The sequence below is a fragment of the Amblyraja radiata genome, chromosome X, assembly GCF_010909765.2.
Source record: "Amblyraja radiata isolate CabotCenter1 chromosome X, sAmbRad1.1.pri, whole genome shotgun sequence".
NCBI classification, from domain to species: domain Eukaryota; kingdom Metazoa; phylum Chordata; class Chondrichthyes; order Rajiformes; family Rajidae; genus Amblyraja; species Amblyraja radiata.
Genome location: NC_045999.1, coordinates 11,115,811 through 11,140,969, shown reverse-complemented (window position 1 = coordinate 11,140,969; position 25,159 = coordinate 11,115,811). Strand labels below are relative to the sequence as shown.

Genomic DNA, 25,159 nt, shown 5'->3' with positions numbered 1-25,159 from the left:
TTAATGTAGACCGGACAGTGAGGGGACCAGCTCAAGAGCGGGTCAGCAGGTGGTGGAGCTTACTCCTGTGTCAGGTACCAATATTGTAATATTGCAGTTCCTTCTTAAAAGTATTGTAATCAATGTTGGTTCGCGAATATTAGTTTACTGCTTCAATTGTGGACCTTAATAGATAATGCACAAATTTACTTTTCCTCACATTTAAATTGCATTAAAATTGTGTTCTTTATCAATGTTATTCTATGATTACTGCTCATTGCTGCACTGGGAGCTGCTATTCTATTCAGCGGCAGCACAATGTTTTACTGGAATATAAACATGGTATATGGTAATTAGGTCCAGAAATAGTCATCTATACAATGTGATTGTTCCCTTTGCAGTCTGGCACAAGTGTATAAATAAAAATAGGAATTAAGTTAAAAAGATAAATTTCATCTCCAACCATGCAGTATCTATGGGCAAGGCGAGGAGACATTTTTTTACGTAACTCTGGGACAGCCAACCAGCAGTGAACAAAAGGGCATTTCTTAAATAAATGATTCAAACTCTTATCGGATTGCTATTTCAATTTGAGAGGCGAGGAGCAGAGCATTGTAACACACTCAAATAGTAAATCTATCAACGTCAAAATAAGATAATTTATTTACATTTTAATTTACAGCAGATTGAGAGAACCAAATGAGACACTTAAGTCTCACAATAAACTTTTTGGTTTTCCTTGTCCCAGACTAAATCCCTTCCTACAGTTCCCCTGCTAACATCTTGTTCCAGGGAGCTATTTCTGCATCCTGAAAACCACAGGTTTTAATGTTAAGGTTGTCCCACTATTTGCCTGTTCTTCATTGTTCCTGGGTGGGCTGTTTACTCACTCGCCTGTATTCCCATACAGGAGCTAAAATCAAATTTACAGAATTCATTTTATGGCCGAAAGTGAAATTAGAAACCTTCAGTTTGGAACTATAATATTCAGCTGCTTCATCAGCTGTTTTTTAATTTAACTACAGGCACAAATATTTTTACAATTTATGAGGTAATTTACTATACTGCTACCTACTTCGGTACCAAAAGTGACAACTTTGGTGTTATGCTTTGGCCAGATATTCGTTTGGAGCACTGCTATTTGAAATACGATGAGGATGAATGTACAGCGTCTATACGTGGAAGATTTCGCATGGATGCTTGCTGCTGCTCTGTTGGTGCTGCTTGGGGGCCAGATTGTGAAAAATGTCCTGAGAAAGGAACAGGTCTCTACAAAACTCTTTGTCCACGAGGACCTGGATTTTTCAGCAGAGAAACCAATGGGAAGCCTTTTTTTAAAGGTAACTATTGCACTAAACATTTATAAAACAATATAAAATTTGCAATATTTTACTGTATCAAACCACAGATTTTACATTGATCTGTCACGTGGATTTTGTGTAGGATCTTATTCAATGTACGAAATAAATAAATAACAAATTAGTGTTTATGGGCTGTGGTGGGAAATTAATGTCAGCAATGCTTACTTCCCAAGAATGATTCATTTTCAAACATGCACTCTGATCCATGGTCTTTATAGATGTAATTGATTTCAATTAGATTATTATTGGCAATCTGGATAAGTGGGAGTGAAATAAATTAGTTAACTTTCTTCATTTGCTTTGCTTAAATAGGATTGCTTTAATACTGAATCGGAATACGATCAGTCTCCCAATCTTCACCATAGTTTAAGAACTATTTGACAATGTTGAATGTTGGTTAGTTTATCATCTCACTGAGAGTAGGACGGAAAGAGAAAAAAACATTATGCCGAAGATACTGGTGTAACTTATGTATCAACATTTATAACTGTATCCATAATCCAATTGTTGTTAACTCTGAATTTTGGTTGATGTAGAATTAAAAGGTGGAATTATCTTCCACATGAATTGCAACCTCTGTGAAGGACAGATGACAGTAGCAGTCAGTAAGATTTTTGCCTCCACCACAGTGAGGAGGTGCTTGGAGGATAAATGGTGTTAATTTGTGTTTATTGTTGTTTATTATTGTATGATTGTATGTATGACTGCAGGCACGAAATTTCGTTCAGACCGTAAGGTCTGAATGACAATATAGGTATTCAATTCAATTCAATTAATTCAATCCAAATGGAGCATTGTAACTTTAAAACTTTCTTTGGGAGCAGGGAGTTTGCTCGTGGGTTGATTCACTTAGGACTTGAACATTTATCTAGAAATGTCAGTACATCCCAAAGAGTATGCTCCGCTGCTCTAGATGTCAGCTGATCTACATTGGTGAGACCAAGCGTAGGCTTGGCGATCGTTTTGCCGAACACCTCCGCTCGGTCCGCATTAACCAACCTGACCTCCCGGTGGCTCAGCACTACAACTCCCCCTCCCATTCCGTATCCGACCTCTCTGTCCTGGGCCTCCTCCACGGCCAGAGTGAGCAACACCGGAAATTGGAGGAACAGCACCTCATATTCCACTTGGGGAGTTTGCATCCTGGTGGCATAAACATTGAATTCTCACAATTCTGTTAGCCCTTGTTGTTTCCTCCCCTTCCTAGCTCTACCTCAGCCCTTGGGCTCCTCCTTTTTCTTTCTTCTCCCCGCCTCCCCCCACCTCCCATCAGTCTGAAGAAGGGTTTTGGCCCGAAACGTTGCCTATTTCCTTCGCTCCATTGATGCTGCTGCACACGCTGAGTTTCTCCAGCTTTTTTGTGTACCTTTGGCTTTTATGCTGTTGTCCTATTCATCAAATTTACATTGGCTCAGTTACAAATTTCAGGGCATTGCCCTCTTTTCGTGATCGTAAATTTCCACATGGTCCTTCTCTTCTGAGACAGGATTTTAAAAAGTGGTCCAAAAGCTAATTTGCTCTGATTCAAGAATGGAGTTGTGGAGGAAAGGTATGAGGGTAGAGGATTTTGTGGATAATCTCCTTGCAACCTTGGTGGACTCTGTTTGGTGTTTTCTGGTCTTAGTAGTTTTCTAGGGGTGCAGTGTGGTGCTGGGGTGAAAGAAAGCACGTGCTTGGGAGAGACACTGCTGCTCATACAGAGAGTGGTGAATCTCTGGAATTCTCTGCCACAGATGGTAGTTGAGGCCAGTTCATTGGCTATATTTAAGAGGGAGTTAGATGTGGCCCTTGTGGCTAAAGGTATCAGGGGGTATGGAGAGAAGGCAGGTACAGGATACTGAGTTGGATGATCAGCCATGATCATATTGAATGTCGGTGCAGGCTCGAAGGGCTAAATGGCCTACTCCTGCACCTATTTTCTATGTTTCTATGCTCATGTTAGGAAGGGAAAGTATCTGAGGTATTAATACTTGTTTTGGTGGTCAAGAGATATGAGAAGCTGCAGCCTGTGGTCAGGAAGGCAATGCAACCTATGGTATAGAGGGGAAGAATCGGAGGCACAACTTGTAGAAAGGAGGAAAGGGATTGGAGACATTGCAACTTGAGGAAGAAAGGGAATCGATTGGAGACACTGCTGCTTCTTGAAGAGAAGGAAAGGATCACAGACATTCTCCTCAGTGTAGTGAGGGAAGATATCAGACACACGGCCATTTCTGGAAGAGAGAGAAGGGATCAGACGCTGATCAGACATCGGGATTGGAGACAGTGCTGCTTCTGGAAGAGAGAACATTTATCAAAGATTGTAGGAAGGAGCTACAAATGCTGGGTTTAAACCGAAGATAGACACAAATTGCTGGAGTAACTCAGCGGGACAGGGAACATTTCTTCTCACCAGAGATGCTGCATGTTTCACTGAGTTACTCCAGCATTTTGTGTCTATTTATCAAAGACTGCCGGTTGTGGCTAGCAAAGAAGAGATGAAAATTTAAAAAGCAAATGAACATATCAAAAAGCTTTAGGGTGGCAATGCCTGGAATCTGCTGTGATTTAGCATTTAGGCAAGATGCAAAGCACACAACTTCATCCGAGAGAATAACATTCGATTTCCTTTAAGAAGTCTGGGATGTTTTGTACTAATCAGTGCATTTATGAGGTCCAGACACACACGAGTGCTACAGTAAAGGTTCATGAACAGAATCTGGTCGCAAGATTGTCTGATAACACAATAGCTTGTTGGAACTGGAGCTCGATAGCAAAAGCCAACATTTTCTGAGGTTGTACAGGAGCAGTTTTCAGTGTTAGTTCTCGCGATGAGCTGGATATACTGATCAGTGGGTCTACAGATTTCTGTTTTATACCGTTATCTACCGGAATATGCCGGAATACATGCACAAAACACGCTGAATGGATGACAAGGGTGATTTTGCAAGTCAACCAAGTAGAATTTATGATGCACAATCTGGGAGATTATATTCTATTTAGTGCTGTTAAATATATGAAATCAAGGTTTGGCCATTTGGGAGCGAGGTCAACTGCAAATGTTTAAAGACACGCTGTATCGATAGATCAAAGCATATGTCTCCATCTAAGACTGAAAAGCTGTCCTGCAACATAAAAAACTCCTCCACATTTCATTTATTTATAGAAGACTGAAATTTGATGGCAAGCACATTGTATCAATGGGACTTCGCCAGCTACGATATTATGAGTCATTAGAACCCCTGATTCTACAAAGAAGAAGGGTCTCGATCCGAAACATCGGCAATTCCTTCTCTCCATAGATGCTGCTTTACCCGCTGAGTTTCTCCAGCATTTTGTGTCTAGCTTCGATTTTACCAGCATCTGCAGTTCTTTCGTAAACATTCTACAAACCTTTCGGTATTGAGCCTAGGAGAACTCTTCACTTGGCTTTTTTACAACCGTTAGCTGTACACAATAATAATAATAATAATAAATTTTATTTAATGGGCGCCTTTCATACATCTCAAGGACACCTTACATAGTAATCGGAATAAAAACATATAATCGGAGTAAAACAAGTAATTAAAGACATCACAATGACACAAATTAAAAACAGAATTCAATCCAAAAACAGAAAATCAAAAAAACAGTGTGAAGAGAGAGCAGCGGCAACCAAATCGTGCCAGCGGCCACTCTCTCTTCACGGCAGCCATCTTGGACACAGACCTACAAGACTACAGTTAGACAAAAAAAATCATCCCCCCACAGTGGATAGCACTGTGGAGGAAGGCACAATGTCCAGTCCCCACCCCATGTTCACCCCAAAGTCAGGCCTATTGGGGCCACCGCAGTTGCCTCTACGGAGGCCCGATGTCCCTGGCCGTTCTCACCGGGTGGTCTTGCCCCGGCGTCGGGAGAGTCCTTTCGGCGGCTGGGCCACTTGGAACGGCCGCTTCTTGGTTGGAGCCCGCGGCTGCCGAAGCCGACAAGGCCGCGTCGGTTTGGCGCTCCTAGGCTCCAGATGAAAAAGTCGGCGCCCGCTCTCCTCACTGCCGCCTTGCCGCCTCTACGCACGCCGTCTCTCCGCACGCCGCCTCTCCGCTCCGCAAACCCGCAGCCCGGAGATGTTGCTCACGGCGGTCCAGCTCGCCAGAGCTCCAGCGCGGCGACCCAGGCAAGGCATCGTCCGCTCCGCTCCAGCGCTCCAGCGCTCCAATGCAGTGCCGCCACGCAGGCCGAGGTGCTGGGTGGTTCCCACCAAGAAACGGTGCTCCAAGCCCGCTGGTAGGCCACGACGACGGGTCGACGGGCAGCCCGGAAAAAAGGCTGCCACACCGACCAGGTAGGGACCTATAAATAAAGTAACACCTACCCCCCCACATTAAAAGACCATATCCCCTACAAACAAAAAAACAGGACTCACTAAAAACTAAAAAAAAACAACGAATTTAAGACGGACGGCTGCTGCTAGCAGCCGTTCACCAAGATGGCTCCTCCTCCTGGACAATGGGCCTAAGGACCGAGAAACAGGTTGGTCAGTGGCCTCTGCCTGTGTACAGGAAATCCAAGAAGGGTTCAAGCTTTCTAACAGGAGAGAACATGCGGCTAAATGGCCAAAACGGCAAGAATAACACTGGCCTGGTTTTTGCACAAGCATGCAGGATCATAGTATTAATTTGGTCTTACGGAACGAGAATGGAAAAAAAGAAAAGAAAGGGCAGCACAGTGACGTAGCTGGTAGAGCTGCTGTCTCATGGACCAGATACCCGAATTCGATCCTGGCCTCAAGTGCTGTCTTTGTGGAGTTTACACATTCTCCCTGTGACCGCATGGGTTTATTTCCACATCCCAAAGACGTGTTCAATAGGTTAATTGGCCTCTACAAATTGTCTAGTTTGTAGGGAGTAGATGAGAAATTGGGATAATATAGAATTAGTGTGAATCGATGGCCGACACATGAACTCAGTGGGCTGAAGGGCCAGTTTCCATGATGTGTCTTTAAAACTAAAACTATGAACTAAAGTCCAAAACTTTTAGATAAATTGCTCACAAGGAGAGCACAGTTTACACTGGTAAATCAACATGGATAAAACAGATCTCATCCTACTTTACATCCATCCCGGTTTTGTTTTCCATTCACTTAAAAGTAGAATGCACAGCTAATTCAATACAGCTGCCCCCTTTAGCAGGTTGCTCAACTTTTAGATTTTATATATAATTAATTACACCTAAAAATTATTTTTAGAATTTTGAAAGTCATAAAACCCAAATTAACCTGGAAATACAGGAAGATCTATCAATAAATTAAATCTGTGGATGAATTTTTTATGTTGCATGACAACTTTTCAGAATAAATACAGTGGTATTTTAACTGCATAGCATTGTTCTCGCATTTAGATGTTTATGAAAAATTATATGCTTATAAAAGTGTTTCATCCCGTCTGTGGGTGGGTTGACAATAATAGCAACATACATAAATTTAGCACCATAACTAATAAGAAAATATTCTTCAGAGGAAAAATGTGTTTCCTCATCTCAACACAGTTTAACAGTTTGTTTTATGCAGAGTGAAAGGAGCAGATGCAGACCCTGGGAAGAGTCATTGAACCACATATCACAGAAACAAGCATTTCAACCCAACTTGCCTATTCTGACCAAGATATCTAATTTACCTATGTTTGGCCCATATACCTCTAAACCTTTCCTATCCATGTACCTGTCCAAATGACTTGTAAATGTTGTATTGTATCTGCCTCAACTACCTCCTATGGCAGCTCATTCCTATATACTCATCACTCAATGTGACAAAGTTCCTTCTCAAGTCTTTCCCCTCTCACTGTAAACCTATGGCTTCTGTTTCTTGATTCCCCAACTCTATGTAATCTGTACATTCATAAGTTTATAAGTCATTGGAGCAGAATTAGGCCATTTGCCCTATCGAGTCTACTCTGCCATTTAATCATAGCTAATCTATCATTTTCTCTCAACCCCATTCTCCTACCTTCTACCTGTAATCTTTGACATCCTTACTAATCATTTAACCCCTCTATTCCCCTCATGATCTTATACACATCTATAACACCACTCCTCCACCTCCTATGCTCCAAGGAATAAAGTCCCAGCCTGCCCTTAATCCTGGCAAAAGTTCAAGTTAATGATATTGAAAATGTTGATGCCGGATGTAGGTATGTTGCAAAGCCTACCTGAAGATCGCTGAAAATCTGTCCCAGCCCGTGTGCGCGATTTTGCCGCCGTTTAGAGGGGGGCGGGTTTAAAACGCGATTTTCCCTAGGCTGGTCAAATCGAGGTTTTTCAGCCTAGTTAATTATTAACGAAAAATCGCTGGAAGATTCCGTAGCTGGAGCTATTTTTAGTTTTAAGCAAAGATCTTAGAGCAGAAGATCTTTGGTTTTAAGGGCTTTCTTTACTTGTTATAGTAGGTTAAAAATTAACCTCTAAACCCGCGACCGCCGACAACGGGTCGGATCTCATACAGGGGAAAATGGAAGGTAGGCTGTTTATTTTTACGTTAAAAAGGGCTTCTTAAGATCCCTTTATACAAAGTTTAATGTTGCGAGTAGCTAATTTGGGCCCCATTATATCCCGCAGTATTTTTCTGGGCATTTGAGGGCACAAATCTACCGCAATGTGAACGTTCTAAACCAGCGCGTTCACAGGATCCCACTGGAAAGCTGATTTAAATGGACATTCATTTACAGCAATTGAACACTAAATTCCTTCAATTTGGCCTATAAATTAATGTAAATGAGATTTAAAAATCATGTTTTATTGTGAATTATTTGTGAATATTATTTGGACACTTAGGCTATTTAAAAATGTTAATCATTTATTAAGAAATGGATAGATGTTTAGATCTGGTCATTGAAGTTTGAAATTGGGTAACTAACTAATTATATGCTTTAATTTCAGGTCATCCAAGTAAGATTATTTTATATTTGTTTCAGAATGCTTCAATCTATGATAACTGAAAATTTCATTCAGTTCTCTTAATTTTTAAGAAAGTTATGTGCTTTTGACTGTCCACGATCACAGCTTTTTTGTTATGTCCATAGAAAATCAATAGGGAACAAGATGCTAATTTCCGAGTATGAAAATGGCCATAACTTTTTAAATACTTGAGATAAGAAAGTGAATTAGGTGTCAAATTAAACTTCTTTTTATGCTTTATCTGATGGGATAAATTGCAGACTTGATTTGTAAAATCTCAAAATTTTGTAACATTGCTACCGGATGTACTTTTCAATAGCTTGGTCTTGTTTTTAATAAATGAATAAGGAAACAAAAATTCTTCCAGCACAAGAAGTTGAAGGGCATTGCAATGTATATGAATAAAGTTTGTGTTGATGTAAAGCTCCACTTAAAATAAATCTTGCCTTTTTTTCAGATATCAATGAATGTAGGACAATCCCAGGTCTCTGTACCAATGGAAAGTGCAGAAACACCATTGGGAGCTTCAGATGCAAATGTAATAATGGCTTTGCTCTTGATTCAGAAGAAAGAAACTGCACAGGTATGTCAAAAAAGAACTATTAAATTATTCCTGAGCATTAATAATTTTGGGAATAATAATGAAGTTTTAATTAGAACATCCCTTGTTTTTCACAAGGTGATATCACAGCTCATTCACAGCTGTGGATAATATCCCTACTCCATTAATTTGTTGATGCTCTGATTTTCAGGAACTAAATAATACTTGAGCTTTATTTGAACTTGAAAAGAAGTACACATTCCTTATCAACCAAAAATGCAGCTCCCTACATCAGTATAAAGAAGAGTCAGAATCTTAGTCCCGCCACCAGTCCCCGTTGCCAACTGACTCCCCCCACCCCACCCCCATCCCTTGACCAATATTAAGTGGGTCATAAAAATTGCCTTTCCGAATTCAGTAACCAACAGGCTAAAGAAAACAAAATAGCATTATCAAGTTTCTTGTTCAGTTATTTAAAATAAGTTGATGTCTTTGTTAAAATGTGTTAACGTATTTGTTAATTTTTGCATTTAATTAATATATTTGTTAAGATGTTTATTTTAAGTTCTTATCTGTGTGGTTTTAAGAATGAGTTCAAAGAGGATTTCAAGTCTATTAAAATGGTTAACTGAAGAATTATTGGAAATCCACCATTTTTGCTGAATGTAATCATGTTTTAAAGGAAACTATGTTTACTCTCTGGTTTTAATAATAAAACTGACTGGAAATGCTTCAGAACCTAAAAAGGCACGATGGTGCATGGGGAAGGAGGGCTCATTATTTTGTACAAGATCCACTGCCAGCCAATGGATCAATGCATTCTGTGCTTCAGAATAGGCCTTACACAAACTTTTCCTTAACTAAGTGTGGAGCTAACAAAGGGAGTCAGATAGGTTGCAGATTTCAGGGAAGGTTGAGTGAAGACAAAAGGTGCGGGTAAGGAGAGTTAAGGCAGGAAGATTGGGAGTATCAAGTGATAGATCCAGGCTGAGGGGATTTTATTACAATAGGGTAATGGGTGTAGGAGGATTGACACCCCACAATCAATATAGGCTTTAAGGATTGGAGACCGAACGGGTAGAGGAATGAGGATTCTGATTACACTGAAAGCAAGGTGAAGACACATAAGTGGGGGAAACAAATACAAGGAAAGTATTTGGAGACTGTTTTACCAGTAAGACAGTGCCTTGCCTTCATGACAGATCAAGTAATTTGCTCATCATAAATAATGGTGAAGGTACACAAAATTGCTGGAGGAACTCAGCGGGTGCAGCAGCATCTATGGAGCGAAGGAAATAGGCGACGTTTCGGGCCGAAACCCTTCTTCAGACTGATGGGGGGTGGGGAAAGAAGGAAGGAAAAAGGGGAAGAGGAGGAGCCCGAGGGCGGGCGGATGGGAGGGTGGGAGGAGACAGCTAGAGGGTGAAGGAAGGGGAGGGGACAGCACAGGCTAGCCAAATTGGGGGAATTCAATGTTGATGCCATAGGGGCGCAAGGACCCCAGACGGAATATGAGGTGCTGTTCCTCCAATTTCCGCTGTTGCTCACTCTGGCAATGGAGGAGACCCAGGACAGAGAGGTCGGATTGGGAATGGGAGGGGGAGTTGAAGTGCTGAGCCACCGGGAGGTCATGTAGGTTAAGGCGGACCGAGCGGAGGTGTTCGGTGAAGCAGGCTCAGCAATTAAATCATTACAATAGGTAGAGAAATTCCAAATTACATTCCAGACAGCACTTCGAAATATACAGTTATGTGGCTCATAAAAATATGAAAGAATTTCTCGTCCTAAATGTCTTATCCTCCACTAAGAACTTTTCTTTTTCTCACAGATATCAATGAATGCCGCATCTCTCCTGGCCTATGTGGCCCTGGAACATGTGTTAACACTCCTGGAAGTTTTGATTGTGAATGCTTCGAAGGATATGAAAGTGGTTTTATGATGATGAAGAATTGCATGGGTATGTGAAAACAAATGAGTGAAAATGTAATTGATCAGTTATACTTTTGAATGTTATTGGAAATTTCCAGTGTGGCTGAATGATCAAGGTAAGGTATTTTTAACTAACAACAAAAATTATAAATCCATCTGTAAACCTGATTTATTCTTTACTCCCATCTTGGCAGGTAAAATAAAGGAAGATCTTAATTTGTTCTCTTTCACATGATGTTAAAAAGACTCATTAGCGAAAGATTGAGCAGAAGCAATTCACTTGCAAGTTATCTGGAATGAACGTCTTTCATTTCTATGAGAGATTAGATAAGCTGCGATTGTTCGCACTGAAGTAGGAGGCTGAGGGCTGACCGTATACAGAATTGTAAAATTATGAGGGCCATGGATAGGATAGATATTCAACAATCTATTTCCAAAGTCCTGAGGACATAGGTTTAAGGTGAGAGGAAAAATATTAAAGAAATCTAAGGGGCAGGTCTTCACAAAGAGGGTAGTGGGTATATGGAACAAGCTGCCATAGGAGTTTGTAGAACCAGGTACATTTATACAACATTTAAAAGACATTTAGATGAGTATGTGCATAGGAAAGGAATAGAGGGGTCATATGCAGGAAAATGGATTTAACGTAGATAGGCATCTTGGTCAGCCAAAAGGCCTGATTCCATGTTGCAGGACTCCATGAGTCTAATTAGAAAGAAGTGTTTACTGTTAGAGACCAAAATTATAATGTGTGTGTGCGTGTGTGATATGTGGAGGTGGTTGCCACATAGAACTCTGACTGAATACTTTATATGCGTCCTCCAAAAACAGGATTATAAAAGGTATTGACATTAATGAGGAGATTGTGGAATATTGCAAATGTCAAGCAAGGAGAGTAGGGGGATATGATATTGTATATTTGAAAGAAGATATTGCCAGACCTAAATAAAACATATCACAAACCTTAAATGAAGCAAATGGGGAAATAACACAGGTACTGAGTAAAATATTCAATCAAATTTTGTGCCAGATATCTGAAAGATTGGTAATGTGGTATCAAGGCTTAAAAAGGGTAGATGAGGTAACTACAAGCCAGTCAGCCTCACATCGACAGATTGTTGGAAAGTTTTCAGAAGTATTGCATTAATCAAGATTTAGAGAGGCACTGCTTAATCAGTGATATTATGTATTTGTTGTGGAAAGAAGATGAGGAAGGTGTTTCATGACCAGTTAGGGTCCAAATTTAAAACTAAAACCTAAAATACCAATAATATCTGGATTACTTCCTGAACCATGTACAAATTGGCATAGGGTCAATAAGATTAAAGAGCTGAACTTGTGGCTCAATGATTCGTGTAGAACTGGGTTTCAATATAAGGGGTACTGGCACCAGTAATGGAGAAGGATGGAACTGTTCTATTTGGATTGACTTCACTTGAGTTTGATTGTGATGAGTGACTAACAAATGCAATAACAATGGATTGCGGATTGTAGATAAGGTTTTAAGATAAGTAATAAGAGGAGGATTCTAGTGAGGAGAAATGTAAAATGTTAAAGAAAGATGATGCAGAATAGAGAAATGGGTAGTGTCTGCCAGGAAGAGCAGGGAAATTGGTAAAAAGACATAGGCTGTTCAAAATCCAAACAGCATTTGTAACAATAGATGAATTAATAGCAAAAATAGAAATACATGAGAATAATCTAACAACGATTAAGAAGACGTGGATTCAAAGTGATCAAGCTAAGTATTTCAGGATTCATAATTTTCAGAAAGCATGGCCAAAATGTGAATGGTGGGATAGCCCTGATAATAAAGGATTGTTGCTTAGAAGATCAAGAAGTGGAATCTGTTTGGGTGGAGCTAAGAAGCAGCAAAAGCTAGATAACTTTGGTATGAGCTGTCTGTAAACTCCCAAATGGTAATGATAATGCAGGGCATTGTATAAATTAGGATATTGGAAGCACATACAGCAAGGAAAGTTCAATGATCATGGAGGATATCCATCTACACGTGGACTAATTACATTAATACATAGTGTAGGAAGAAATACTTTATTGTCACATGTGACTAGGCACAGTGAAATTATTTGCTTGCATACCCAATGTGTAGAAATAGCGGCCACCTACGGCGCTGACAAAGTTACAATGCACGCCTGCTCCCCCCTTTTGTTCCCCACACTGGGTCCCCTTTGGTAACCCCCTCCCCCCCCCACCCCAATTGTCTATTGTTCTCCCTCACGGCGGTCCCCCTACGCCAGGTCCTCCATTGTTCTTCCCACTCCCTCATGGCAGTCCTCCACGTTCTCATCGACCGTCAACCTTGAGTCAACCCATGAGGCATCGCCGCCGCCGCGAGGCTTCACCACCGCCGAAGCCCCATCGTCACGAGACTTCACTGCTGCTGCCACTTCACCTTCACCGAGGCTTCAATGCTGTCCCCACTTCACGACTCCGTGGTGCTGACCCGAGTCCCAGCCACAGGCTCTGTCAGCCACTTCATCCGACCCGCGAGGCCCCAGCCCAGCCCTGAAATTCCTTGTATAAGAGATTTTCTAGATCAGTAAGCTGAGGAACATCTGTCATAGATCTAGTATTTTGTAATGAGAAAGATTAATTTGTAACTCGGTATTTAAGGGGTCTGTACTGGACTGTTGACAATATAATAGATTTTTTTAATATGAATACTGAAATGCATTTGGTTCTTAAATTCAAACAAAGGCAATTTAGAAAAGTATGAGGCGTGCATTGGCTTGATCGAGAATTACATTAAAATATGACAGTCAGTAAAAAATCATAAATATACTTAAAGGATTAATACGTAGTTTACAACAAATCTATATCACTATATGTCACAGAAACCCAACAGGTAAAGTGGTGCAGCTGTGGTTAAGGGGAGAACCTAAAAATAGTATGAAAGCAAAGACTAATTAAAGTAACCAGAAAAGTATGAAAATTCACTCGAGATCTTCGGGGCTGAGGGAAGAGATTGATAGATTGGATACTAACGGAATCAATGGATTTGATGTTAATGCAGGAAATTGGAACTGATTTAAAAGAATACCTATTATCTATAAATGATGGAGCAGGCATAAGGGGCTGAATGCTGTCCCCACAGGACAGGGGCACTGTCTTGTGCACGGCTGCCCAGCCAGCAGCTGTCTGTCTTTTCATCTATTTATTTTTTATTTTAGTTAGTTAAGTGTTTTGTTTGGAGGTCTAGACTTTTTTATGTGGGGGAGGGAAACTACCTTTCAGGGTCCCTACCTGGTCGGAGAGGCAGCTTTTCTCCGGGCTGCAGCTTCGACCCGTCCTCGTGGCCTACCAGCGGGCCTGGAGCGGCGTTTCCTGTCGGGGACCGCCCAGAACCTCGGCTTCGGCGGCGGCACAGCGCTGGAGCGCTATCGCGGAGCGGGCGATGCCTTGCCTGGGTCGCCGCGCTGGAGCTCCGGTGAGCTGAAGATCGCTGAGGAAAACATAGCGGAGCTGCGGGACTGTGGAGCGACCAGCTGCGGGCGGCGGCGCTGACTTTACACCGGGAGCCTGGGATCTCTAGATGAGATCGCCAGTTGTGGAGCTCCAACCGGCGCGGCCTTGTTGGCTTTGGAAGCCGCGGCCTCCAGTACGAAAGCGGCCATTCCAGGGTTCCCAAGCCGCTGAGAGGGCTCTCCCGACGCCGGAGCAACATCACCTGGCGAGAACGGCCTGGAACATCGGGCCTCCGTAGAGGCAACTGTGGAGGCCTCAATGGGCCCGACTATGGGTGAACTGGGGTTGGGGACTGGACTTTGTGCCTTCCCTCATAATGGGAACCATTGTGGGGGGATGTTCTTTATGTTTAAAACTCTTATTAATGTTATGTCTGTATTCCTTCTTTATGTGCTGCAAAATGGCAAGAAGCATTTCACTTCACTACACCTAGGTGTATGTGAATGTGACCAATAAAATACCTTTGATACCTTTTTGAATGGTGTGGAGAGGTAAAGAACAATGAATGAAAGATATGCAAAAAAGTAACGATGATAAAGGAAACGGTATTGTTAGCTGTTTGATGGGTGAAAACGAGAAGCTAGTGTGACTTGGGTGGGATTTTAAAAAGGAATGGCTTTGGTTTTATACAAATACTAGACCAAGTGCAGACCCGTTGGGTCTGTTTCCCCAACGGCGTATTGCGGGGGGGGAGGGGGGGCTGCGGCATCAAACTCACATTAACCACCCCCTAAACACACAGGTGGGGGGAGGGAGGATGTGAAGAGGGGAGGGGAGAGGAGGTGGAGGAAACGGGACAGATTTGGGAGGGAAAGGAGAGCGGGGTAGGGGGTGAGAGAGGGGGATGGGGAGAGAGATGTGGGGGAGGGGGAGGATGGGGAGGTAGGGGGAGAGGGGTGGTGGAGAGAGGGGAAAGAGTGGGGAGGGAGAGTGGAGGGGGAAGGGGGAGAGGTGGAAGAGTGGGGAGGGAGGTGGAGAGGGGATGGGGGAGTGATGGAAGAGGGACAGAGGGGTAGGAGGAAGGGGGCGGGTGGAGAGAGGGAAGGGGGTGGTGTAGAGAGGGAAGGGGGTGGGGGAGAGGGGTGAGGAGAGGGAAACATAGAACCATTGAAATTTAGTGCAGGAGTAGGCCATTCGGCCCTTCGAGCCTGCACCACCATTCAATATGATCGTGGCTGATCATCCAACTCAGTATCCTGTACCTGCCTTCTCTCCATACCCCCTGATCCACAAGGGCCACATCTAACTCCCTCTTAAATACAGCCAATGAACAGGCCTCAACTACCTTCTGTGCCAGTGAATTCCAGAGATTCACCACTCTCTGTGTGAAAAACGTTTTTCTCATCTCGGTCCTTAAAGATTTACCCCTTATCCTTAAACTGACCCCTTGTTCTGGACTTCCCCAACATCTGGAACAATCTTCCTGCATCTAGCCTGTCCAACCCCTTAAGAAGTTAGTACGTTTCTATAAGATACCCCCTCAATCTTCTAAATTCTAGCATGTACAAGCCGAGTCTATCCAGTCTTTCGTCATATGAAAGTCCTGACATACCAGGAATCAGTCTGGTGAACCTTCTCTGTACTCCCTCTATGGCAACAATGTATTTGAACATTGGGCATTGTGACATCACACAATGGAACGTTCACCATGGGCTGGGGCTCCTGCAAAGGCATATGTAAATGAATCCATTCCGATTGGACATATGTGAACATTGGGCATTGTGACATCACACGTTGGAACGTTCACCATGGGCTGGGGCTCCTGCAAAGGCATATGTAAATGAATCCATTCCGATTGGACATCTGTGTGCATAGGGCATTGTGACATCACACGATGGAACGTTCACCAGGGGCTGGGGCTGGGGCTGCTTCTATGGGTGAGAAGCCAGTTTATTTTTGAAATATTTTGGGGGGGGGGGGGGGGGGGGGGGGCGGAGAAGGATTTGATTAAAAACGTGCACTTAAACACGACGAAATGTAATGAGGAGCGGATACTTAGAAAGAAAAGTGAAATCTCTACCGAAATGGAAAAGATGTCGGCGATTCAGCTTTCCCCCTTATCCTTAAACTTTGACCCCTTGTTCTGGTATTCCCCAACATCCGGAACAATCTTTCTGCATCTAGCCCGTCCAACCTCTTAAGAATTCTATACGTTTCTATAAGATACCCCCTTAATCGTCTAAAATCTAGCGAGTACAAACCGAGTCTTTCGAGTCTTTCTTCATTTGAAAATCCTGACATCTCAGGAATCAGTCTGGTGAAACTTCTCTGTACTCCCTCTCTATGGCAACAATGTCTTTGAGCATTGGGCATTGTGACATCACACGATGGAACGTTCACCATGGGCTGGGGCTCCTGCATAGGCATATGTAAATGATCCATTCCGATTGGACATATGTGAACATTGGGCATTGTGACATCACACGATGGAACGTTCACCATTGGCTGGGGCTCCTGCATAGGCATATGTAAATGGATCCATTCCGATTGGACATCTGTGAGCATTGGGCATTGTGACATCACACGATGGAACGTTCAGCAGGGGCTGGGGATGGTGCTGAGTCTATGGGTGAGAAGCCAGTTTAGTTTTGAAATATGGGGGGGGGGGGTGAACGATTTGATTAAAAACGTGTACTTAAACACGACAAAATGTAATGAGGAGCGGATACTTAGAAAGAAAAGTGAAATCTCAATCGAAATGGAAAAGATGTCGGCGATTCTGCGTCTGGTTTCGGAGTTGCAGGGAATCAATGGAAGAAATGCGGTCGGAAGCCGTACATGTAAATGGATCCATTCCGATTGGACGTCTGCGACCGTCGGGCATCGCGATTGGACGTCTGCGAGCATCGGGCATTGTGACATCGCACGGCGGGAACGAATCGAAAGGCAGCCGGACGGATGTCGGACGGATGGGGCGAGAGTTTTATATAATAAATAATAGAAGATAGATAGATATTGGTTTTATTTTCCAAAAGTGACGATTTGGGGAAGGTCTATTTGATTAGAAAATAATAAATGTACTTTGTTCAAAAAGAACGGGGGAAAGAGAAAGCAAGAAAATAAGGCCAGATTAACATACGTCAAAAGAGAAATATTAGAAAGTGTTAGTAAGGATATTAGAACAGGGCATGTAAAAAAAAAGTCAAGGTAATCAGCTGCAATGGCCATAGTTTTGTGGAAGAGACATCATGTTTCTACAATTTAGACTGGAGATTTGTTGAGATTCATTGAAAATGTAATGGGTACAAAAGAGCACCTAAAAGATTTCCAAAACGCATTTGATAAGGTGTCACTTCAAAGCTTATTGAAGAAAATATAAGCTCATGCATGGAAGATAATATATTGACATGAATAGAAGATTGATTGCCTAACAGAAAAAAGAGTAGCAAAGTTTGTATGATTTATGTAGTTGTAGTTGAAGTGGCTGGTAAATGTATTTAGAAGATCATTTATAGTGTTGGTACATATGAAGACAATACCAATTATTTTCCACAAATGTGTACTGTTCATAAAATCTCATGTGGTATTTTACCACAATACGCTCACATATAGGAATATTTGAGAATTTACTTCATCTTTCTGTCTAATTGTAATTTACAGTGCTAATGAAGTGCCTTCTGCTCAATACTTGAATGCAGCAAACTTCTATAAATTCATTATTTCAGATATTAATGAATGTGAACTGAATCCTCTTCTGTGTCGTGGAGGAACCTGTGAAAATACAGATGGAAGCTTCCGTTGTTCGTGTCCACATGGCCATGAAGTATCTTTGGACGGGATATCATGCATAGGTAAACTGCTGTTGATAAAAGCTCCAAACCGAGTAGTACTTTTAAAAATGACTTAAAGTCTTGAAAAGTATTTCAGCATGCTTCTGCATCTTTGAAATTTGAAATAAATTGACAATGGTTCCAAAACTAATTTGAAAAAACATAAAAGTAGCAAATGTTTGCTTCTTTTTAATGGTAGTTAGATATAAACATTATAGAGACCAATGTGAGGAAATATTTGTTACGGTTTAGCTGTTCACAATATGCTGTTGATGTATAATTCTTGTGTATTCCAACCTGTAAACTTAAGTTTGGCAAGTTGTGCTATCAGTTGTTAGTGACTCTTTTTACCAATAAATCATCTGCATTTACTCCAATTTACAGAATTAAGATATTAAGTATTAATCTGCATATACTGCCAAATATTTAGCTGACAGTTTACTCATCTTTATTGAAATTTATTGTCAAATTAAGTCTCCAAAGAATTATAAGTGTGTTTCCTTAATGAATCTGTTGTAGCGGCACCTGGCGGTATCTTTCATATCGCTGTGTGCCGTATTTTTTAATAATTTGCTTCTAACTTTGATACTTTCAAATATTTTTACAGATGTAAATGAATGTGAATTGAGTGACAACCTTTGTAAAAATGGTCGTTGTGTCAACATGATTGGAAGGTATCAATGTGCCTGCAACATGGGCTACCAAGCAACACCTGACAGACAAGGATGTGTTGGTAAGCACGCTTTGACTGACTTCCTTCTTTCTCTGCAAGGGGCAGAAGGAAGTCAGACAATTAGAAACCTAATAAGCATCCATGCTCAATGGTAGGGCCATGATTTGATTGTCAGAATATGATATTTTCCGGTAAACCTTTCTCTCGCACAGGCCCATCTCCTTTTTAAAGGTTAACCATTGTTTGATTGTCACTTTACTTGCCAATTCAGTCACTGCCCGACTTACATAATTGGTGACTTACGTCACAAATACGCAAGCATTCTTTAAGCCCAGTGGCGCTCACGTGGGCTCTGCGTCGGAGCTCCCTTGTGATCTTCGCATTGAACAGTAAATTTACACGTGTGCAGTAGCACTTTCGTTTCCGACTTGCATAACATTCGACCAAGGGTAACCCTCACATTAGACGGGGAGTGCCTGTATTTGATTCAATTTTACTCAAGCCAGATCTATTTTCAACTCTTTGAATTTGATGCTCCTAAAAAAATAACTTTATTCTGACTGTTCCTTGCCCTCTCTCATTTCCAATCTAAACTATGATAACATCAGCACTGTTCCAGAAATGTCACTACACTAATGCTTCCTTCAGTCAACCTAGTTTATCTCCTAAAATTAGATCTATAATATCACCTGTTCTAATCCAAAAAGTACTAGCCAAGTAAGAACATAGTTTTATTTTTGGTTATACATACATCAAAAGTATAAACAACAGAATATCCACCAGGACTCTACCTAGGAGCAATTAGCATGAATCGTGCCTGTAAAATATGTTGTTCCTGGATTACAAAATATGTTTGGTAACTCTGTCATTCTCCGCTAACTGACACTACATCACTTCAGAATTAAAAGTTTATTTATTGTAAAACTCACCCACCATTTTTTAATTGCAGATATTGACGAATGCACAATAGCGAATGGAGGATGTGAGACTTACTGTACAAATTCTGATGGCAGTTATGAATGCAGCTGTACGAGTGGATTTGCCTTGCTGCCAGACCAACGATCTTGCACAGGTAAAACACAGGTATTCAGATGTTGGTAAGACATAAATTCACAGTTAAGTAGTTTTTGGTATAACTTCTTTCTAAAAGTATAGTTTTTGGTATAATTTCTTTCTAAAAGTATATTAATTGATTGGAAACTAATTAAAACAAATTGATCTACTATGGAGGGATATATTTGGAAAACTCTATTAGGAATAAAATATTTAATGATTAAATCGAGAAATTCAATAGTTGCCTGGACTGCTGCACTTTTACTTTTTGCTATTTATATTCCAAGGTTTGTTTGAAGGCCTATAATACACTGTAAACAATATTGCTGCATCCTCTTTGTTCAATTCAATCCATAAAGCTCATTGTATAATCCTTATAACAGATCATCCCCTCTCCTTAGCCAATATTGTTATTCCCTTCCCTCCGTTTTATTGCCCTTTCCATCTCATCTGAAACCCTATTACCAGGAACATTAAGTTTGTTTAAGAAGGAAATGCAGATGCTGGAAAATCTACCAGGAACATTAACCTTTGCTCTGCCGCTCTAATTCACAGGTGACCTCTTTGCTCAACTACATTAATTCCATCTGCTCACAGTAGGATGATATGTAGTCTATTTAAGTAAGTTTCAGTGCCTCTCAAACATAGTGATTGATACCACCACCTCCTCTAGCAGGCATATCCCAGGTAATAACTTTCTCTGTGTAAAAAAAACTTGTCCCTTAGATCCTCTTTAAAATTCTTTCCTCTCACCTTAGAACCTACGCCATCTTGTTTTCGATAACCCTACCATGGGAAAAAATATTCTGACAACCTGTCCTATGTATGACTTTCATTATATACCTATATACTTCTACTATCAAGTCACTCCTGATCCTCCTTTGGGGAAAATAAGCTGAATCTCTCCCCATAACTGAAATTGCAGAGTGCAGGCAAAATCCTGGTGAAAAAATGGCAGTTCCTCCAGCACTTTCATTTTTGCTCATGATTCCAGCATCTCTAGTTCCTTGTGTCAACATCATGTGAATTTCCCCTCTGCACTCTCTCCAGCACATAACTTATTTCATATAAATAGGTACTTCATGGATGGATAGGGTAGGCTAAGCAGGAGGGTCTGTTTCATTGCTGTAAGAGTCTGACTGGTTCTGTGTTGTTTATAATAGCCCATTTTATGCCTCGTAAACCACAATTTATTTGACAATCGGTGTATTCCTTGGATTTACTTATAAATTATTCAGACTTTTTTGTTATCTAATTTCCTCCTTCTGCTTTTAAAACCGTCTCTCAATTTCTGCTAGTTCTGCTTTACTCCCTTCTGAATTTTTGTTTATCTTCCAGTCACTGTGCCAAGCTTATCTAAACCCTCCCCAACAGAACCAGCAAACCTATCTGCAAGGCTATTGCTGTTAGTCTTGCTGAGGTGCAAATGTTTGACATATACAGTTCCATGTTCTCTAGAATTGATCCCAGTGCCCAGTAATCTAAAGATTTCCTTCCTACATTACATCTCAATCTAAGCATTAATCTATTATTCTATTTCTATTCTCACTGGCGCATGGCACCAGTGATAATCTAGTAATCTGTTTATTTTGGTTGTGCTTCTCAACCTCTCTTAACTCCTTAAAGTCAGCCCGAAGGACCTCATCCCTTTCTTCACCTGTATTTCCGATGCTGATATTGATTTTTATTTCTTGTTATTTAGCCTCTCCCTTCAGAACGTCCTGTAGACGTTTAGTGATATCTTTAAACTCTGATGCCAAAGAGGCAACATACTATCTAGAATCATATCTGCTCCCCTAGTATAAAGCAGGTAACTTGACTGACTACTCATCCCATTGTGTCACCTATAATATGCATTGTAGCATCTCACCAAAGGTTCTTCAGCAGTGTCTCTCAAACCAGAGACCATCAACATTTAGAAGGATGGGGACAACAGGTATACAGGGTAAAAATCCTACATAACTTCATGGTGGGACTACATTTATCCAAGTCATAAATGAAGCCATTACCAGTGATGGCCACGTACCATGAGTGAATATGACAAAAGCACTCATGACTTGTGCCATGGGATGTGCTAAGTTCTTTCGAAACAGGTAAAAGGAACCTTAATTAATATTTCATAAAATGTATGGTGTCTTTGATAGTGTTGTTGGTTTGTATTAACGTTTGATGTTACCATGCTTTACATTATAATTCTTCTTGTATATGTTGAAATACGGATAGAAACGTGATAATTATGTAAACTTTTTAAAATTTCAGATATTGATGAGTGTGAGGACAATCCTGACATATGTGATGGAGGCCAGTGCATCAATATACCAGGAGAATATCAGTGTTTGTGCTATGATGGATTTATGGCATCTGAGGATATGAAGACTTGTCTAGGTTAGATGTAATTCTCTTGCTCATATTTCAGTCATTACTTCTTAATTTTTAGGCAGGCTATTTGAGTCTGTAGTGAAAATAAAACTATGAATTTAATAATGTTCATTTAAGGATAGAACTTCAGTAAACAATTAATGGATACTAGACTAAGTGGGGCCTGTTGGGTCCCAATCACACGGGAGGCCTGGTCCCCCAACGCAACCCATTCCTCAACGCAATATTCCATCACTCATCCGTTTCCTCAATGCAATATTCCACCACTCACCCATACCCCCTAACTGCGCAGGCGTGGCTCATTTCCCCTCATCCCGCAGCACTCCCTCCCCCTCCTCTCCATGTGTGGGGGGGGAGGGAAAGGTGGGGGGGTGTGTGTGGGCGGGAGGGTTGTGGGGAGAGTGGGGGGGAGGGGTGGGGTGTGTGGGCGGGGGGGTGTCGGGGAGGGGATGTGTGGGCGGGGGAGAGGAGCATGTGGGTTGTGGGGGCGTAGGGGTGTGTGGGTGGGAAGGTGTTGTGCGGGGGAGGGGTGTGTGGGCGGGGGTGTTGTGGCAGGGGGGTTTGTGGAGTGTGTGTGTGGGAGGGGTGTGTGGGCGAGTGGATTGTGGGGTGAGGGGGTTGTGTGGGCAGGGGTGTTGGGGGAGTGTGGGGGCACGGGGGGTTGTGGGGTGGGGGGGCAGGCGGAGGTGGGTTGTGTGGGCGGGGGGGTGAGGGTTGTGTGGGTGGGGGGGTGTGGGGTCGAGGGAAGGGGGTTGTGGGGCGGGAGGGGGGAGTGTGGGCAGGGGGGTGAGTGCAGGAGAACAGTGAGTGAGCTGTTGAAAAATCGTAGCGCTATCGCGTACCGTTTTTGCGCAAATAGAAAAACCCCGCAAACCGGAAGAGCACAAGATCAGAGTTTTAGTTGTGTATAGATAGAAAGATAGATAGAAAGAAAGAAAGAATGTGCTCAAACTCTATGATTGCTGTAATCCTTTTAATTCTGACCTGCAGATGTTAATGAATGTGAACTTAATCCAAACGTATGTCTTAGTGGCACCTGTGAGAACACTAAAGGATCATTCATTTGTCACTGTGAACTGGGGTATTCTGTGAAGAAAGGAACAACTGGTTGCACAGGTAAATAAAAAATCTACTCTTTTTTTGGCTTCATTAAAATTTGCATTTAAATTAATGTTGAAAATATTATCTCATTGTATGACCATAAAGAGTACAAATCCAAGAAAAGTTCAATCAAATCCTGAGAAAATCTACGCTCGCTAATATTTCACAAATCAACTACAACCAATTTTAACAACATTCCCATGCATCATAATGCTTCATGTATATTATACCTAGCTCAATGTATATTATGTTTTATAATCAAAGAAAACTTATAAAACAAATCAGTAAAGTGTATGTATATCAATATGGTGTGTGGTTACTGTTGTTTGCTATACAGTAAACCCTCATTATTACGGACCTCTTTTAACGGATTTCAGTTAAAGCAGACGGAATGTCCCCACAATAATCGGAAACCATGGTCCCTTTAAGAACACAGCTAGTTACACTGCGGAGGCCAATGAAGGAGGGTGGCACGGTGCAGCAGCGGTAGAGTTGCTGCCAAAGACTGGGTTCAATCCTGACTACGGGTTATGTGTGTATGGAGTTTGTACATTCTCCCCATGATTGCATGGGTTTTGTCTTGGTGTCCCGGTTTCCTCCTACACTCCAAAGACGTGCAGGTTTGTAGGTTAATTGGCTTTACAAAAAAAATGTAAATTGTCCCTAAAATGTCGGTGTACAGGAATCGCTGGTCAGCACTGATCAATAGGTCAAAGGGCCTGTTTCCGCGCTGTATCTCTAAACTAAATTGACAAAGCATTGAAACTGACAAGCAATTGCTTCTATTGACACTTAACTCCATTAAACAATGTAACAAACTGCCTTTCATATTTTTAACTTTCAGTAACAAAAATATTTTTAGCTGTTAAAAATTAACTTTGCACACTCAGCAGGTTAGTGTCTTTGGAGGAAGAAATGGAGGTAACGTTTAAGATCGATGTCCTTTCACCCTGAACTCTGGGTATGACAGGAGGAGTTGCTTTACTAATTAAAGAGATGACAGTATGGCAGTAGTGATGACATTACTGCAGATTCGTTCAGTGAAGCTACAGGCAGAGAAATAAAAAGGGATGAGCACCTTATTGCGATTGTACTATACGCATCCAATAATCATTGGTAATTAGAAGAACAAATATGCCAGGGGAATGCAGGCAGCTGTAAGAATAATATGGTTGTTGTGGTAGGGGGTTTTAACTTTCCATTTAAGAATGGATTTAACTTTCTATTTAAGAAAGACTGTGAAGAAAAAACTTGGAACTTTAGACCAGAAAGGTACCAACAGCAATGAGATAATGTTTATACTACCTACCAACAGCAGCAGGAAAGTTATTGGACAAAATTCCGAGATTAGATATGCATGCCTGAAATGCACAAACCTACAAACAAATCATTATTGAATTGTTTGTAGGTATGGGTGACTACCAGTCCCTATAGAAAATACTGGTCTGGTTTCAACTGCGGTATTAGGCTCCATTCTGATGTTTTTTCTCATTAGCACAACCTGACCTGCCCGGAGTTCCTTTCGCAGTTATTTATTTTCATTGCTCTGTATATATAAATGTTTTTTTCAATCATGATTAGAATATATTTGCAGTGGTCTCCAGGTCAAATGACCCCATTCTGGAAATTTAACCAGGTATTTTTAGTGACAAAATATATTTGTACCATTGATTCATTTTCAGCATCAAAAGTGTTACATGTTATTATCTATACTCATCCCAGTTAGATTTCAATTGCACTGCCATCTCTTTTTGAATTGGGCAATTCACACTCATCCCTTTTGGGTTTGCTAATATTGTCATCCTTCAACCCGCCCCCATTGGTACCAACCCCAATCTTTTACATGTCCCCCATCTTAGAAACTATCACCTCTTACTCAAACACCCGTCCCCAGGCCACAGTCATTTCATTCCCAAAACATGATTACCAGACTCAACCTCTGATCACTGATCTCAATTTAGTGACCACTTCACTCATC

At 41.5% G+C, this 25,159-nt stretch overlaps 1 protein-coding gene and 1 pseudogene across 1 annotated transcript in view; both read left to right on the top strand.

Annotated features, from left to right (window-relative positions):
* fbn1 (fibrillin 1) overlaps nt 1-25,159 on the top strand; it is a 326,717-nt gene that overhangs the window by 187,094 nt on the left and 114,464 nt on the right. The window contains exons 24-31 of the mRNA XM_033014876.1: nt 1,098-1,319; nt 8,707-8,832; nt 10,619-10,747; nt 17,871-17,996; nt 18,583-18,708; nt 19,598-19,720; nt 21,961-22,086; nt 23,071-23,196. Coding sequence (XP_032870767.1) covers nt 1,098-1,319; nt 8,707-8,832; nt 10,619-10,747; nt 17,871-17,996; nt 18,583-18,708; nt 19,598-19,720; nt 21,961-22,086; nt 23,071-23,196 — 1,104 coding nt within the window. The remainder of the gene's footprint in view (nt 1-1,097; nt 1,320-8,706; nt 8,833-10,618; nt 10,748-17,870; nt 17,997-18,582; nt 18,709-19,597; nt 19,721-21,960; nt 22,087-23,070; nt 23,197-25,159) is intronic.
* On the top strand, nt 3,964-8,683 carry LOC116968302 (annotated as a pseudogene).